The sequence below is a fragment of the Oncorhynchus nerka genome, linkage group LG13 (genome assembly GCF_034236695.1).
Source record: "Oncorhynchus nerka isolate Pitt River linkage group LG13, Oner_Uvic_2.0, whole genome shotgun sequence".
Lineage (NCBI taxonomy): Eukaryota > Metazoa > Chordata > Actinopteri > Salmoniformes > Salmonidae > Oncorhynchus > Oncorhynchus nerka.
In genome coordinates this window covers 60009860-60024593 of record NC_088408.1, presented here as the reverse complement: position 1 = coordinate 60024593, position 14734 = coordinate 60009860, and the positions used below count along the sequence as shown (strand labels likewise).

At 41.7% G+C, this 14734-nt stretch overlaps 1 protein-coding gene across 3 annotated transcripts in view; it reads right to left on the bottom strand.

Annotated features, from left to right (window-relative positions):
• Positions 1-14734, bottom strand: part of LOC115139748 (mediator of RNA polymerase II transcription subunit 27) — a 115083-nt gene that overhangs the window by 18541 nt on the left and 81808 nt on the right. For all 3 annotated transcript variants that reach the window (XM_065026507.1, XM_029677484.2, XM_029677485.2), the window contains exons 5-6: positions 5221-5328; positions 2070-2111 (exon numbers count right to left, since the gene is read on the bottom strand). In XM_065026507.1, coding sequence (XP_064882579.1) covers positions 2070-2111; positions 5221-5328 — 150 coding nt within the window. The remainder of the gene's footprint in view (positions 1-2069; positions 2112-5220; positions 5329-14734) is intronic.

Genomic DNA, 14734 nt, shown 5'->3' with positions numbered 1-14734 from the left:
AACGATAACAATTGTAAAACTATACTGTGTCCGTAAAATGCAAATAGTATGTATAAGCTGGAAGTAGAAGCCTAAGAGTTGTTGTCCATTAGTAAAAAATAAAGCAAAAAAGTAAAGAAAAACCCTGGAATGAGTAGGTGTGTCAACTTTTGACTGGTACTGATTCTTTAAAGTAGCCAACCTTTGCCTTGATGACAGCTTTTCTCACTCTTGGCATTCTCATAACCAGCTTCATGAGGTGTGCCTTGTTAAATGTTAATTTGTGAAATTTCTTTCCTTCTTAATGCGCTTGAGCCAATCAGTTGTGTTGTGACAAGGTAGGGGTGGTAATACAGAAGATAGCCCTAAAAAAAAAACAAATCCATATTTTGTCAAGAACAGCTCAAATAAGCAAAATAAACAACAGTCCATCATTACTTTAAGACATGAAGGTCAGTAAATGCAGAACATTTCAAGTTTCTTAAAGTGCCGTCGCAAAAACCATCAAGCGTTATGATGAAACTGGCTCTCATGACAACCGCCACAGGAAAGGAATACCCAAAGTTACCTCTGCTGCAGAGGATAAGTTCATTATAGTTACCAGCCCAAATAAATGCTTCACAGAGTTCAAGTAACAGACACATCTCAACATCAACTGTTCAGAGGAGACTTGTGAATCAGGCCTTCATGGTTGAATTGCTGCAAAGAAACCACTACTAAAGGACACCAATAAGAAGAAGAGACTTGCTTGGGCCAAGAAACACGAGCAATGGACATTAGATTGTGGAAACATGTCCTTTGGTCTGATGAGTCCAAATTTGAGACTTTTGGTTCCAACAGCCGTGTCTTTGTGAGATGCAGAGTAGGAAAACGGATGTTTGCCGCATGTATGGTTCCCACCATGTAGCATGGAGGAGGTGGTGTGATGTTGTGGGGGTGCTTTGCTGGTGACACTGTTAGTGATTTATTTCAAATTCAAGGCACACTTAACCAGCAAGGGTACCACAGCATTCTGCACTGATACGTCATCCCATCTGGTTTGCGCTTAGGGGGACTATCATTTGTTTTTCACCAGGACAATGACCCAACACACCTCCAGCCTGTGTAAGGGCTATTTGACTAAGAAGGAGAGTGACGGAGTGCTGCATCAGATTACTTGGACTTCACAATCACCTGACCTCAACCCAATTGAGATGGTTTGGGATGAGTTGGACCGCAGAGTGAAGGAAAAGCAGCCAACAAGTGCTCAGCATATGTGGGAACTCCTTCAAGACTGTTGGAAAAGTATTCCAGGTGAAGCTGGTTGAGAGAATGCAAAGAGTGTGCAAAGCTGTCATCAAGGCAAAGGGTGGCTACTTTGAAGAATCTAACATTTGTTTAACACTTTTTTGGTTACGACATGATTCCATGTGTGTAATTCCATAGTTTTGATGTCTTCACTATTATTCTACAATGTAGAAAATAGTTGTTTTTTTTAAGAAAAGAAAAGTAGGTGTAGGTGGCCAAAAGAGTAGGTGGCCAAACTTTTGACTGGTACTGTACTTACCCAAAAATATATGGGGGATTGGAAATTATGCAGACAATTACATTAATGGAAGCCACAATCTATCTACAATAGTAAAGCTGATCGAACATTAAAAGTAAGAAGATAATAGAAATAAACATACAATTGAGAATTCTCTATGAAAGACACATTTGTGTGCTCTCTTTCTATTCATGTTGTCTTCATCGCCGTCACTGGTGTGTGTGTGTGTGTGTGTGTGTGTGGCGGTTGGCTGCCCTTAGGCTGAGATTTGATGAGGGAGGGGAGTGAAGACGACTCATAACCTCCGTATGCTTGGCAGAACTGATTATGATGCAAAGTGGTTTCAGTTTAAAATGAAATCCAACAGGAAACCAAGTATATTTTGGTATGACAGGGCTTGACTAGTGAGAGAGAACAACACACAGGGACAGGTGGCCCAACGAGAGAGAGACCGACTGGACCACAATATGGAGACCTACGTGACTATTTATGAATTCCTCAGGTTGGCGCCTGCCAAGTGTGCATTGCACCTCAGTATGGGGTGAACACAAAGATAAGGTCTCACCTTTTGAAATACTTGATAGTTTGACTTCGACCAGATATCCAGCTGAGGAGAGAAAAGGAGAAATGATTGCCATTATTCATTTTCAAACCATTACACATTCTTTTCTTCAGTTGTATATGATGCAAATCACACCAAGTGTTCCTTTGGTGAGTTCAGAACAATGGGATTGGAGTAAACAGGCTGTCCTCGTCATCATCAAGACTGACAACGCCAACAACTTTCTCTTGGTATTCGTGATACCATTCATTAGCATTGCATTCTGGGTTTTTGATCAGGTCTATATTTTTAGTTCAAATGATTCCTCTCTTCTTGCCGCCCTACTGTCCTCTGGCTTGCATGGTCCTACAGTAAATGAGGAGAGGTGGGCAGGAGATTGTGTGAAGGTTGTCCAAACACTTTCAAAGGCGTTAACAAATCAAAACGCTCCCCTGAATCTAATATCAAACAGGCCTGGTGTCAGCATTTATTAGAGAAATCAGATTCGATCCCCCTCTGTCCCTCTACCCACTCCCGACACACAGAGACCCTTTGAAGGGGGAAGGATACAGGATCGCAAATTACCCAAGAGATGCCTTAGATAGTCTTTGAAGCCCTCCTTTGATAGTGCAGTTTTCCTTCTCCCTTTTCCTCTCTCTTTCTGTACGCTAGGAGGCTCAGCTTGCGGCTCCTGCTGCTTCTTACAATATGATAATTAGTGGAGAAAATTGCAGAAATGGGGATGGTGGACCCTGAGGGATGGAGCAGACGAGGCAAGACACCCTAAACTAAACCCTGGCTGCTGCTGTTGTGTCTAAGTCATCCTAGGTGGCACTTTGGGAATGTCTCGACTACAAAACATTTTCCAAGGAGCAGATTATCTCTATAAAGTACCTGGTTAGTTGTGGCAGTATATGTAAGAACTTGATTGTAAACACACATGCATGAACACACACACGCACACAATTGAGTACATCAGACAACACTGTTGTAGCAGGAGGTTCAAAAGTCTCCCATTCATTGGCTTAATTAACAGTGCTAGTTCTCTGTGGCTTTGATGGCCTCCTCATATTCATGTCAGTTCAAAGAGTCCCGGGAGTGAGGGCGAAACACCAACACAGAGCCATATTCAAAATGAACGAGGGACTAATGTAGAATCTGACAGACGGGAAATCATAGAGGAAAGCCAATGTCTCCCATCCTTTACAAGCTTTTCATGTGAGAGAGTGATAAAGGAAGCCGTCACATCTAAATGATTCAACAGTGCCAACAGAAAACTGACAATGAGGATTGTAGGTCCAGACCCTGGATTGCATACTCTTACGTTAGCAGCTGGAAACCGTCAGCCCTCTAACAAAACCGCTCGATAGGAGGCTATATGAGGTCACTTTGAAAACATAGCCCAGAGAGACCCATTCATGGTACCCAGGAAACTCTCAAGAGAACTGAACTCTACTTGGATGTGTACAGATAATATACAGTGAATTCGGAAAGTAATTCAGACCCCCTGACTTTTTCCACATTTTGTTACGTTACAGCCTTATTCTAAAATGGATTAAATCTCCCCACCCCCCCTCAATCTACACACAATACCCCATGATGACAAAGCAAAAACTTGTTTGTAGAAATGTTTGCTAATTTATAAATAAAACTGAAACATAACATGTACATAAGTATTCAGACCCTTTACTCAGTACTTAGTGTGATTACAGCATCAGTGCGATTACAGCATCAAGTCTTCTTGCGTATGACACTACAAGCTTGGCACACCTGTATTTGGAGAGTTTCTCTCATTCTTCTCTGCAGATCCTCTCAAGCTCTGTTAGTTTGGATGGGGAGCGTTGCTGCACAGCTATTTTCAGGTCTCTTCAGAGATGTTTGATTCGGTTCAGGTCTGGGCTCTGGCTGGGCCACTCAAGGACATTCAGAAATTTGTCCCAAAGCCACTCCTGCGTTGTCTTGGCTGTGTGCTTAGGGTCGTTGTCCTGTTGGAAGGTAAACCTTTGTCCCAGTCCGAGGTCTTGAGCGCTCTGGCGCAGGTTTCATCATGGATCTCTCTCTGTATTTTGCTCCGTTCATCTTTGCCTCGATTCTTACTAGTCTCACAGTCCCTGCTTCTGGAAAACATCCCCACAGCATGATGCTGCCGCCACGCTTCACCGTAGGGATTGTGCCAGGTTTCCTCTCGACGTGACTCTTGGCATTCAGGCCAAAAAGTTTAATCTTGGTTTCATCAGACCAGAGAATCTTGTTTCTCATGGTCTTTAGGTGTATTTTGACAAACTCCAAGCGGGCTGTCATGTACCTTTTACTGAGAAGTGGCTTCCGTCTGGCTACTCCACAATAAAGGCCTGATTGGTAGAGTGCTGCAGAGATGGTTATCCTTCTGGAAGATTCTCCCATCGCCACAGAGGAACTCTAGAGCTCTGTCAGAGTGACCATCGGGTTTCTTGGTCACCTCCCTGACCAAGGCCCTTCTTCCCCGATTGCTTAGTTTGGCCGGGCGGCCAGCTCTAGGAAGAGTCTTGGTGGTTCCAAACTTCTTCCATTTAAGAATGATGGAGGTGTTCCTGGGGATCTTCAATGCTGCAGACCTTTTTTGGTACCCTTCCGCAGATCTGTGCCTCGACACAATCCTGTCTAGGAGCTGTACGGACAATTCCTTCGACTTCATGGATTGGTCTTTGCTCTGAAATTAACTGTCAACTGTGGGATCTTATATAAACAGGTGTGTGCCTTTCCAAATCATGTCAAATCAATTGCATTTACCACAGGTGGACTCCAATCAAGTTGTAGAAACATCTCAAGGATGATCAATGGAAACAAGATGCACCTCAGCTCAATTTCGAGTCTCATAGCAAAGGGTCTGAATACTTGCGCAAATAAGGTATTTTTGTTCCTTATTTTTTTTAAATTTGCAAAAATGTATTCAAACCTGTTTTCGATTTGTTATTATAGGGTATTGTGTGTAGATTGCTGAATAATTGTTTTTATTTAATCCAGGGGTCTGAATACTTTCAGAAGGCACTGTATTCCTAGTATGACGCCTCTTATGTCAAGTAAAAAAAATACTGTACTTGTATTTTTGCAATGGAGAAAGGGTTGCACCTCACTATCACATGCAGTACTACTTAATCCAGTTGTTTGGGCAAAAACCTCCCATTCAAAGCACTACCTTGCCATCCTCGGAATACACGTTCTCGTTGAATCCTCTCACGATGGTCCGGTCTATGAACAGGCTTCTCATCACCACAATGGTTTTCAGCACTTTCCCCAATGTCACCTAAAGGAAGAGACAGCAGAGAGGAAGAGACAATGACAAATTCAGCACGGTTCAGTCTACCACCATGCCAAAGAAATGTGCTTAGCCTTCTCTCCCCTTCTCTTTCCCCTTGAGGCGGTGGTTAACCTACAACCTACAGTGCTCTCCACTGGATGGCCCAATAGGCTTGCTGTACGCAACCTTTCCAGTGAATTAACCTTGGAAAAGAGCAGACACCTCTTTGCATCCGACACGCGCTTGACAAACAGAATTGCTGAGCTGCAGAGTGTGCCTGTGTTAGACATTGACCTTGATCTTTGAAGGATAAGGAAAGCTTACAGAGGGCTTTGACTTGAGGTCTTTGGGTATCTCTGTATAAGAGTAGCGGGATAAGAATGAGACAGTTGAAATCGGCCTCTTTTGGACTTCCCACTGCAAGTACTGGAGATAGGGGGAGAGAGAGAGGTGGGGGAGGAAAGGGGAAAGAAGGGGAGCATGATAGGAGAAAAGCCCCCTCTTTATTTGTCAAATCTGTTCAAACATCAGCAGCATCCCCAGAACAAAACAGCGGTGCTTATCGTCTGCTCTACCCAGCCTGAATTATTAATCCCAGGCAGCGCTCTGGTTCAGTTGGCGAGTGGGCGGGAAACACCGTCCCAGACTGACAGGGAGAGCACAGTGTTTGGGAGGGCTTCAACTCTTTTCATGACTCCACTCAAACATGAGAATGAGATGGTGACTGAGAAACTCTCTCATTGAAACAAGCCAAATCAGTTGGATTCAACGGAAGACTGTATGACATTGCATGAACTGAGCAACAATGCCTTAGAGAGACAAGAAAGATGTGGCAATGGAGGTTACAGGTTACAAAATACACTAAGTAGTAAGTACACATCAATTGTTTTCAATAAAAAAACAAAAGTGTTAATACTCAGTGGTAGTTTATTTTACATACTCTACCATTCAAAAGTTTGGGGTCACGTAGAAATGTCCTCGATTTCCATGAAAACATACAAGAAATGAGTTGCAAAATGAAAAGGAAATATAGTCAAGATGTTGACAAGGTTATAATTAATGATTTTTAATTGAAATAATAATTGTGTCCTTCAAACTTTGCTTTCGTCAAAGAATCCTCCATTTGCAGCAATTACAGCCTTGCAGACCTTTGGCATTCTAGTTGTCAATTTGTTGAGGTAATCTGAAGAGATTTCACCCCATGCTTCCTGAAGCATCTCCCACAAGTTGGATTGGCTTGATGTGAACTTCTTACATACCATATGGTCAAGCTGCTCCCACAACAGCTCAATAGGGTTGAGATCCGGTGACTGTGCTGACCACTCCATTATAGACAGAATACCAGCTGACTGCTTCCTCCCTAAATAGTTATTGCATAGTTTGGAGCTGTGCGTTGGGTCACTGTCCTGTTGTAGGAGGAAATTGGCTCCAATTTAAGCGCCGTCCACAGGGTATGGCATGGCGTTGCAAAATGGAGTGATAGCCTTCCTTCTTCAAGATCCTGTTTATCCTGTACAAATCTCCCACTTTACCACCACCAAAGCACCCCCAGACCATCACATTGCCCCTACCATGCTTGACAGATGGCGTCAAGCACTCCCACAGAAAAAAATAAATAATCTGCTTCTCACGAATGTTCTTCTTTGTGATCCGAACACCTCAAACTTAGATTCGTCTGTACACAACACTTTTTTTTTACAATATTCCTCTGTCCAGTGTCTGTGTTATTTTGCCCATCTTAATCTTTTCTTTTTATTGGCCAGTCTAAGATATGGCTTTTTCTTTGCTATTCTGCCTAGAATGCCATCATTCCAGAGTCTCCTCTTCACTGTTGACGTTGAGACTGCTGTTTTGCGGGTACTATTTAATGAAGCTGCCAGTTGAGGACTTGTGAGGCGTCTGTTTCTCAAACTAGATCCTATAATGTACTTGTCCTCTTGCACAGTTGTGCACCGGGGCCTCCCACTCTTTCTATTCTGGTTACAGCCAGTTTGCTTTGTTCTGTGAAGGGAGTAGTACACAGCGTTGTACGAGATCTTGAGTTTCTTGGCAATTTCTCACATGGAATAGCCTTCATTTCTCCGAACAAGAACAGACGGATGAGTTTCAGAAAAAAGGACTTTGTTTCTGGCCATTTTGAGCCTGTAATCAAACCCACAAATGCGGATGCTCCAGATACTCAACTCATCTAAAGGCTAGTTTTATTGCTTCTTTAATCAGAACAACAGTTTTCAGCTGTGCTAACACAATTGCAAAAGGGTTTTCTAATGACCAATTAGCCTTTTAAAATGATAAACTTGGATTAGCTAACAACGTGCCAATGGAACACAGGAGTGATGGTTGCTGATAATGGGATAACGCCAAAAAATCTGCCGTTTCAAGCTACAATAGTAATTTACAACATTAACAATGTCTACACTGTATTTCTGATCAATTTGATGTTATTTTAATGGACAATGTTTTTGGCTTTTCTTTCAAAAACAAAGACATTTCTAAGTGACCCCAAATTTTTTGAACGGTAGTGTATATTACCAGATATTTACCTGGATATTAGGCTATAATCTACAAATAATCTATTTTCTTAAAAATAGTGTAATGTTCACAACTCTAAAGAGTCTTCATCAGGCTTCCTAAGCTGAGAACATTGTGTAGAGAATGTCTGTGCGAGCTGATATGGTATACCTATAGCCTAGTCGGAGTACACAGTTCAAGGAAAATGCATGTTTTTAGACAAATACAACATTTTCACAAACATTGTGTAGCATTCTCTGTAAATGGTCTTCATTAGGCTCCACTAAACTGAGAACATTGTGTAGAAATGGTTTTGAAGTCTGAAAACGTATGGTAGGCCTACATGTTAATTATACAGTAATGGGCTAACCAATGTATTACTTATTTGTTTCTTTGGTACAATTTACCAATTGGGTTGAATTCTAGCCTATCCATTTGTTGCCATATAATTTCCCGATAATATCAGACAGTGTGGAAAGAGTACCGTAAAATGAAGTGTTACCAAGACATATGCAATGGCCAAAAGTTGACCAGTTATATGTTTTTCTAGCTCTAAATCCTATGAAAGCTGACCAGAGTTTCAGTTCATGGCAGAATAGTAAGAGGTTTGGTATTTGAATTTGTGCGGTGAGGAAAACCCCCAGCATTGTCTAAAACTTCAAAAGCATTTGACTTGATGGATTGTTCTACACGCCAAAATAAGAAACAAAAGGACACTTTTTAAGTCCGATGACAGAGAATCTAACGATCCTCCATGCATAAATGAATAAATCCATTAATGAGGAAAATATCACCATTGAATAGTATTTGTTTCCCCGCAGAAGACGGCTGGTTAGATGACCTAAGAGGCTTCTGTAAAAGGCTTGTCATTTCCAGAGCTCTTTAAGCCTGCTAATTGGAGAGGTGATCGACAAACTCATTTCGAGGAGTGCCTGAACACATCGAGTGCAGTTTAGAGAGGAGAGAAACGTCCTCCTGTTTAGTGTGTTAGCACAGACAAGTAAAAGACAGTGACGGTTACCAAACAGTACGAGGCTAACTAAGAAAGCCGACTTTGGCTGGCCATGCAGGAAGACTATCTCTTCTAGTCAGGTTAAACTGTCGATCAACCCAGAACCACTACTAAGAGCAGTGCACACAAAGACCTGTCTCTCCAAAAGACCTTCAGAGAGATGACACCAAAATACACTTTGAACACTTCTGAATAGTGCAGACCTGCACGGCCCTTTTAAATTCAACAGAGGGGTGAGGATTAGACGTGATTAAACATGTCAAGAAAACCCATCCGCATCCAATCATATTTCATTAGGGTGCCTCAGCAACACACATTTCCCCTTCTTTAGCGGTTGGGCTTATTAAATTCAGGGGTGTCAGGTAGGCTCAAAAGGCTGCCATGTCTCTCCGGCGGCCCGCTCGCTCCTCAGCAAGACAGGTGCTCAAAGGGAGAATCCATTACTGACGACAGGCCTTTTATAGAGGCGGGCCCTAGTTCTCTGCTCAGGCCTGGCCAGGCCCTGAGGCTCATCCACAATGACTGACTGACTAAAGCACACCGGACAGGCTTCCATCTCTCATGCCTGATTACCAGTCACCAATCTCTTCAGCTACAACAAATCCAAATCAATTATCCTTCTTAGTAAACTTTTCAGTAATTTTGGTAGCCTTTTTTGTATTTCTCTATTAGGCCTATTCCGCAAAAAAGATGGTAACTGACAAAGTTTTGGTCAGATGATTTTGTAACTCACAAGTCAATAAGAAGCTAAGAAAAACATTTAATTCCATCAACACTTCAATTAATAGGTCCAGTACGGACTGTACGTCGGGAGAATGGGAGACCAAGGGCAATTGTAAAACCTTGAATTTCTCCAAACAGAAACAAATTAGAGTGATTCAACTCACTCAATACATGCCCATTTAGGTTCCCCCTGCTTGAAATGTTTCAGCCAAATGTATCACTATTTTCTAGTTTTATGGGCAAAAGTCATTTTTTCCACTGGCTGTATATTTTTTATACTGTCCTGACCATTAATGTCCAATAATTCTAATTAGCATAATTGTATCATTAAATAATTTACACCCCTTGACTTTTTCCACATTTTGTTGTTACAGCCTGATTTCAAAATGGATAAAAATTTGATTTTTGGTCACTGGTCTACACACACAATACCCCATAATGTCAAAGTTGAATTATGTTGTTCTAAATATTTACAAATTAATACAAAATGAAAAGCTGAAATGTCTTGAGTCAATAAGTATTCAACCCCTTTGTTATAGCAAGTCTAAATGTGTTCAGGAGTACAAATTTGCTTAACAAGACACATTGGATGTAATTATAATTTTTTGTCAATGATTTAAACAAAATACTCTGTCAAAATGTAAGAAAAATTCTAACATTTGTAATAAAAAATAAATAAATAAAAAGATATATATATATATAAAACACTAATATATATTGATTAGATAAGTATTCCAACCCCGATTCAATACTTTGTAGAAGCACCTTTGGCAGCAATTACAGATGTGAGTCTTTCTGGGTAAGTTGCTAAGAGCTGTCCACACCTGGGTTCTGCAACATTTCAAAATTCTTCTTTGTAGTGACTGGGTCTATTGATACACCATCCAAAGCGTAGTTAATTATTTCACCATGCTCCAAGGGACATTCAATGTTAGCTTTTGCTTAATTTTAGATTATTTTTAAAATATTTTTTATCTACCAATTGGTGCCCTTTTTGCCAGGCATTGGAAAACCTCCCTGGTCTTTCTGGCTGAATCTGTGTTTGAAATTCACTGCTCGACTGGGGGACCTTACAAATAATTGTATGAGTGGGGTACAGAGATTAAGAAGTCTTTCAAAAATCATGTTTAAACAGTATTACTGCACATAGAGTGAGTCCATGCAACTTATGTGACTTGTTAAGTACATTTTTACTCCTGAATTTACTTAGGCTTGCCATAACAAAGGGATTAAATACTTAATTGATTCAACATTATTTATTTTTATTCATTTGTATTCCACTTTACATTATGGAGTATTGTTTCTGGGCTAGTGACAAAAATTCTCAATTGAATCCATTTTAAATGTAGACTGTGACAACAAAATGTGGAAAAAGTCAAGAGGTGTGCATACTTTCTGAAGGCACTATGTCTATGAAGTTAACTTAACATTTTTTTAAATTATTAAACATTTAAGTGAGTTTATTTGGTTTATTTTTCAGGAGTTACATTTGACCGCAGCTACTGTTACAACTAAAATCCAATGGTCATATCTACAGAACTAAAAATGGTACGAATGGTTAGGAGACAGATGTAAGTTTCTTATATAAAAAAATGACTGGCCTAGTTCAAGTGGCGTCTGAGCAATAGCGTAAAAGACAAGAAAAATACAATTGTCCCCAGTCTCCCGTACACACTGATGCGGTGCAGCTAAAACAAAAATAGTTCCTGTTTTCCAGGTTATGAGCGAATCAAGTTTCTAATCCTAAACAGATAAAATGTCTTAAATCGAGTTGATTGTAACGGTACTGTAAATGGTTCTGTAAACAACTGAAATCACCAGGGTGGATTAACATCAACTACAGTCGTGGCCAAAAGTTGAGAACTACACAAATATTAATTTTCACAAAGTCTGCTGCTTCAGTGTCTTTATATATTTTTGTCAGATGTTACTATGGAATACTGAAGTATAATTACAGGCATTTCATAAGTGTCAAAAGATTTTTATTGACAATTACATGAAATTGATGCAAAGAGTCAATATTTGCAGTGTTGACCCTTCTTTTTCAAGACCTCAGCAATCCGCCCTGGCATGCTGTCAATTAACTTCTGGGCCACATCCTGACTGATGGCAGCCCATTCTTGCATAATCAATGCTTGGAGTTTGTCAGAATTTGTGGGTTTTTGTTTGTCCACCCGCCTCTTGAGGATTGACCACAAGTTCTCATTGGGGATTAAAGTCTCGGGAGTTTCCTGGCCATGGACCCAAAATATCGACGTTTTGTTCCCCGAGCCACTTAGTTATCACTTTTGCCTAATGACAAGGTGCTCCATCATGCTGGAAAATGCATTGTTCGTCACCTAAATGTTTCGGGATTGGTTGGGAGAAGTTTCTCTCGGAGGATGTGTTGGTACCATTCTTTATTCATGGCTGTGTTCTTAGGCAAAATTGTGAGTGAGCCCACTCCCTTGGCTGAGAAGCAACCCCACACATGAATGGTCTCAGGATGCTTTACTGTTGGCGTGACACAGGACTGATGGTAGCGCTCACCTTGTCTTCTCCGGACAAGCTTTTTTCCATATGCCCCAGACAATCAGAAAGGGGATTCATCAGAGAAAATGACTTTACCCCAGTCCTCAGCAGTCCAATCCCCGTACCTTTTGCAGAATACCAGTCTGTCCCTGATGTTTTTTCTGGAGAGAAGTGGCTTCTTTGCTGCCCTTCTTGACACCAGGCCATCCTGGTCTTCACCCCACTGTGCATGCAGATGCATTCACACCTGCCTGCTGCCATTCCTGAGCAAGCTCTGTACTGGTGGTGCCCCGATCCTGCACCTGAATCAACTTTAGGAGACAGCCCTGGAGCTTGCTGGACTTTCTTGGGCACCCTTGAAGCCTCCTTGAAGCCTTCTTCACAACAATTGAACAGCTCTCCTTGAAGTTCTTGATGATCCAATAAATGGTTCATTTAGGTGCAATATTACTGGTAGCAATATCCTTGCCTGTGAAGCCCTTTTTGTGCAAAGCAAAGATAACGGCACGTGTTTCCTTGCAGGTAACCATGGTTGACAGAGGAAGAACAATGATTCCAAGCACCTTTTGAAGCTTCCAGTCTGTTATTCGAACTCAATCAGCAGGACAGAATCATCTCCAACCTTGTCCTCGTCAACACTCACAACTGTGTTAACAAGAGAATCACTGACATGATGACAGCTGTTCCTTTTGTGGTAGGGCTGAAATGCAGTGGAAAAGTTTTTGGGGAATCAGTTCATTTGCATGGCAAAGAGAGACTTGGCAATGAATTGCAATTCATCTGATCACTGTTCATAACATTCTGGAGTATATGCAAACTGCCATCATACAAACTGAGGCAGCATACTTTGTGAAGGTATTCAGACCCCTCAACTTTTTTTTACAGCCTTATTCTAAAATCGTTTAAATAGTTTCCCCCCCTCATCAATCTACACATAATACCTCATAATGAAAAAGCAAAAACAGGTAAAGAATTGTTTGCAATTTTATAAAGAATACATTTAACTGAAATATTACATTTACATAAGTATTCAGACCCTTTACTCAGTAGTTTGTTGAAGCACCTTTGCAGCGATTATAGCCTCAAATCTTCTTGGGTATGATGCGACAAGCTAGGCACACTTGTAGTTGGGAAGATGCGCCCATTCTACTCCCAAGATCCTCTCAAGCTCAGGTCTCGCCAGAGATGTTTGATCGGGTTCAAGTCCGGGCTCTGGCTGGGTCATTCAGAGACTTGGTCGTTCTGCTGGTGGAAGGTTAACCTTCGCCCCAGGCAGAGGTCCTGAGTGCTCTGGAGCAGGTTTACTCCGTTCATCTCTCCCTCGATCCTGACTAGTCTCCCAGTCCCTGCCACTGAAATACATTCCCCACAGCATGTTGCTGCCAACACCATGCTTTTCACCATAGGAATAGTTTCCTCCAGATGTGACGCTGGGCATTCAGGCCAAATAGTTCAATCTTGATTTCATCAGACCAGAGAAACTTGTTTTTCTCATGGTCTGAGAGTCCTTTAGGTGCCTTTTGGCAAACTCAAAAAGGGCTGTCATGTGCCTTTAACTGAGGAGTGGCTTCCATCTGGCCACTCTCATAAAGCCCCGATTGGTGGAGTGCTGCAGAGATGGTTGTCCTTCTGGAAAGTTCTACCATCTCCACAGAGGAACTCTGGAGCTCTGTCAGAGTGACCATTGGGTTCTTGGTCACCTCCCTGGCCAAGGCCATTCTCCCCTGACTGCTCATTTAAGAATGATGGAGGCCACTGTGTTCTTTGGGACCTTCAATCCCGCCGACATTTTTTGGTACCCTTTCCCAGAACTGTGCCTCGACACAATCCTGTCTTGGAGCTGTACGGTCAATTCCTTCAACCTCATGGCTTGTTTTTTTTCTCTGACACGCATTGTCAACTGTGGGACCTTATATAGAAAGGTGTGTGCCTTTCCATGTCCAATCAAATTAATTTACCACAGGTGGACTCCAATCAAGTTGTAGAAACATCTCAAGGATGATCCAAGAAGGCGTAGCAGTCGGACGTGTGTTTTGTCTTGTCCGGTGTAAATATACTTTTCCTCGTATATATTTTAATTCTCACTTTCCATCTACGGACTGAATATACTCTCCTGCAACCCGCCTCACCCAATGTGGTTACGGATCTGCTATTTTTACACTTTAGAATCAGAACTCCCATCAGAAGCTAGCCAGCTAACTAGCTACTAGCTAGTAGTCAGTTAGCCACTGCTAGCAGTCTTCACTGTTAACTTGGACAACAGCCAGCCTCAGCTTGGTCAATACCTGCCAGTCAGCACTTTGAGATATCAACCTATATAGCATATCGGACTGCTTTTTCCGACAAGATAGAAGTGCCAAAGGGGGCAGAGTTCTCCTGCAGAGTTCTGTCATACTATCCAGGTCTGTGCCCAAACAATTCAAGCTTCTACTTTTAAAAATCCACCTTTCCAGAAACCGGTCTCTAACTGTTGCCACTTGTTATAGAGCCCCCAGCTGTGCCCTGGACACCACATGTGAATTGATTGAAGATAGATGGGGGACAGAGTTCGTACTGTTAAGTGACCTAAACTCGGATATGCTTAACACCCCGGCCATCCTACAATCTAAACTAGAAGCCCTCAATCTCACACAAATGATCAAGGAACCAACCAGG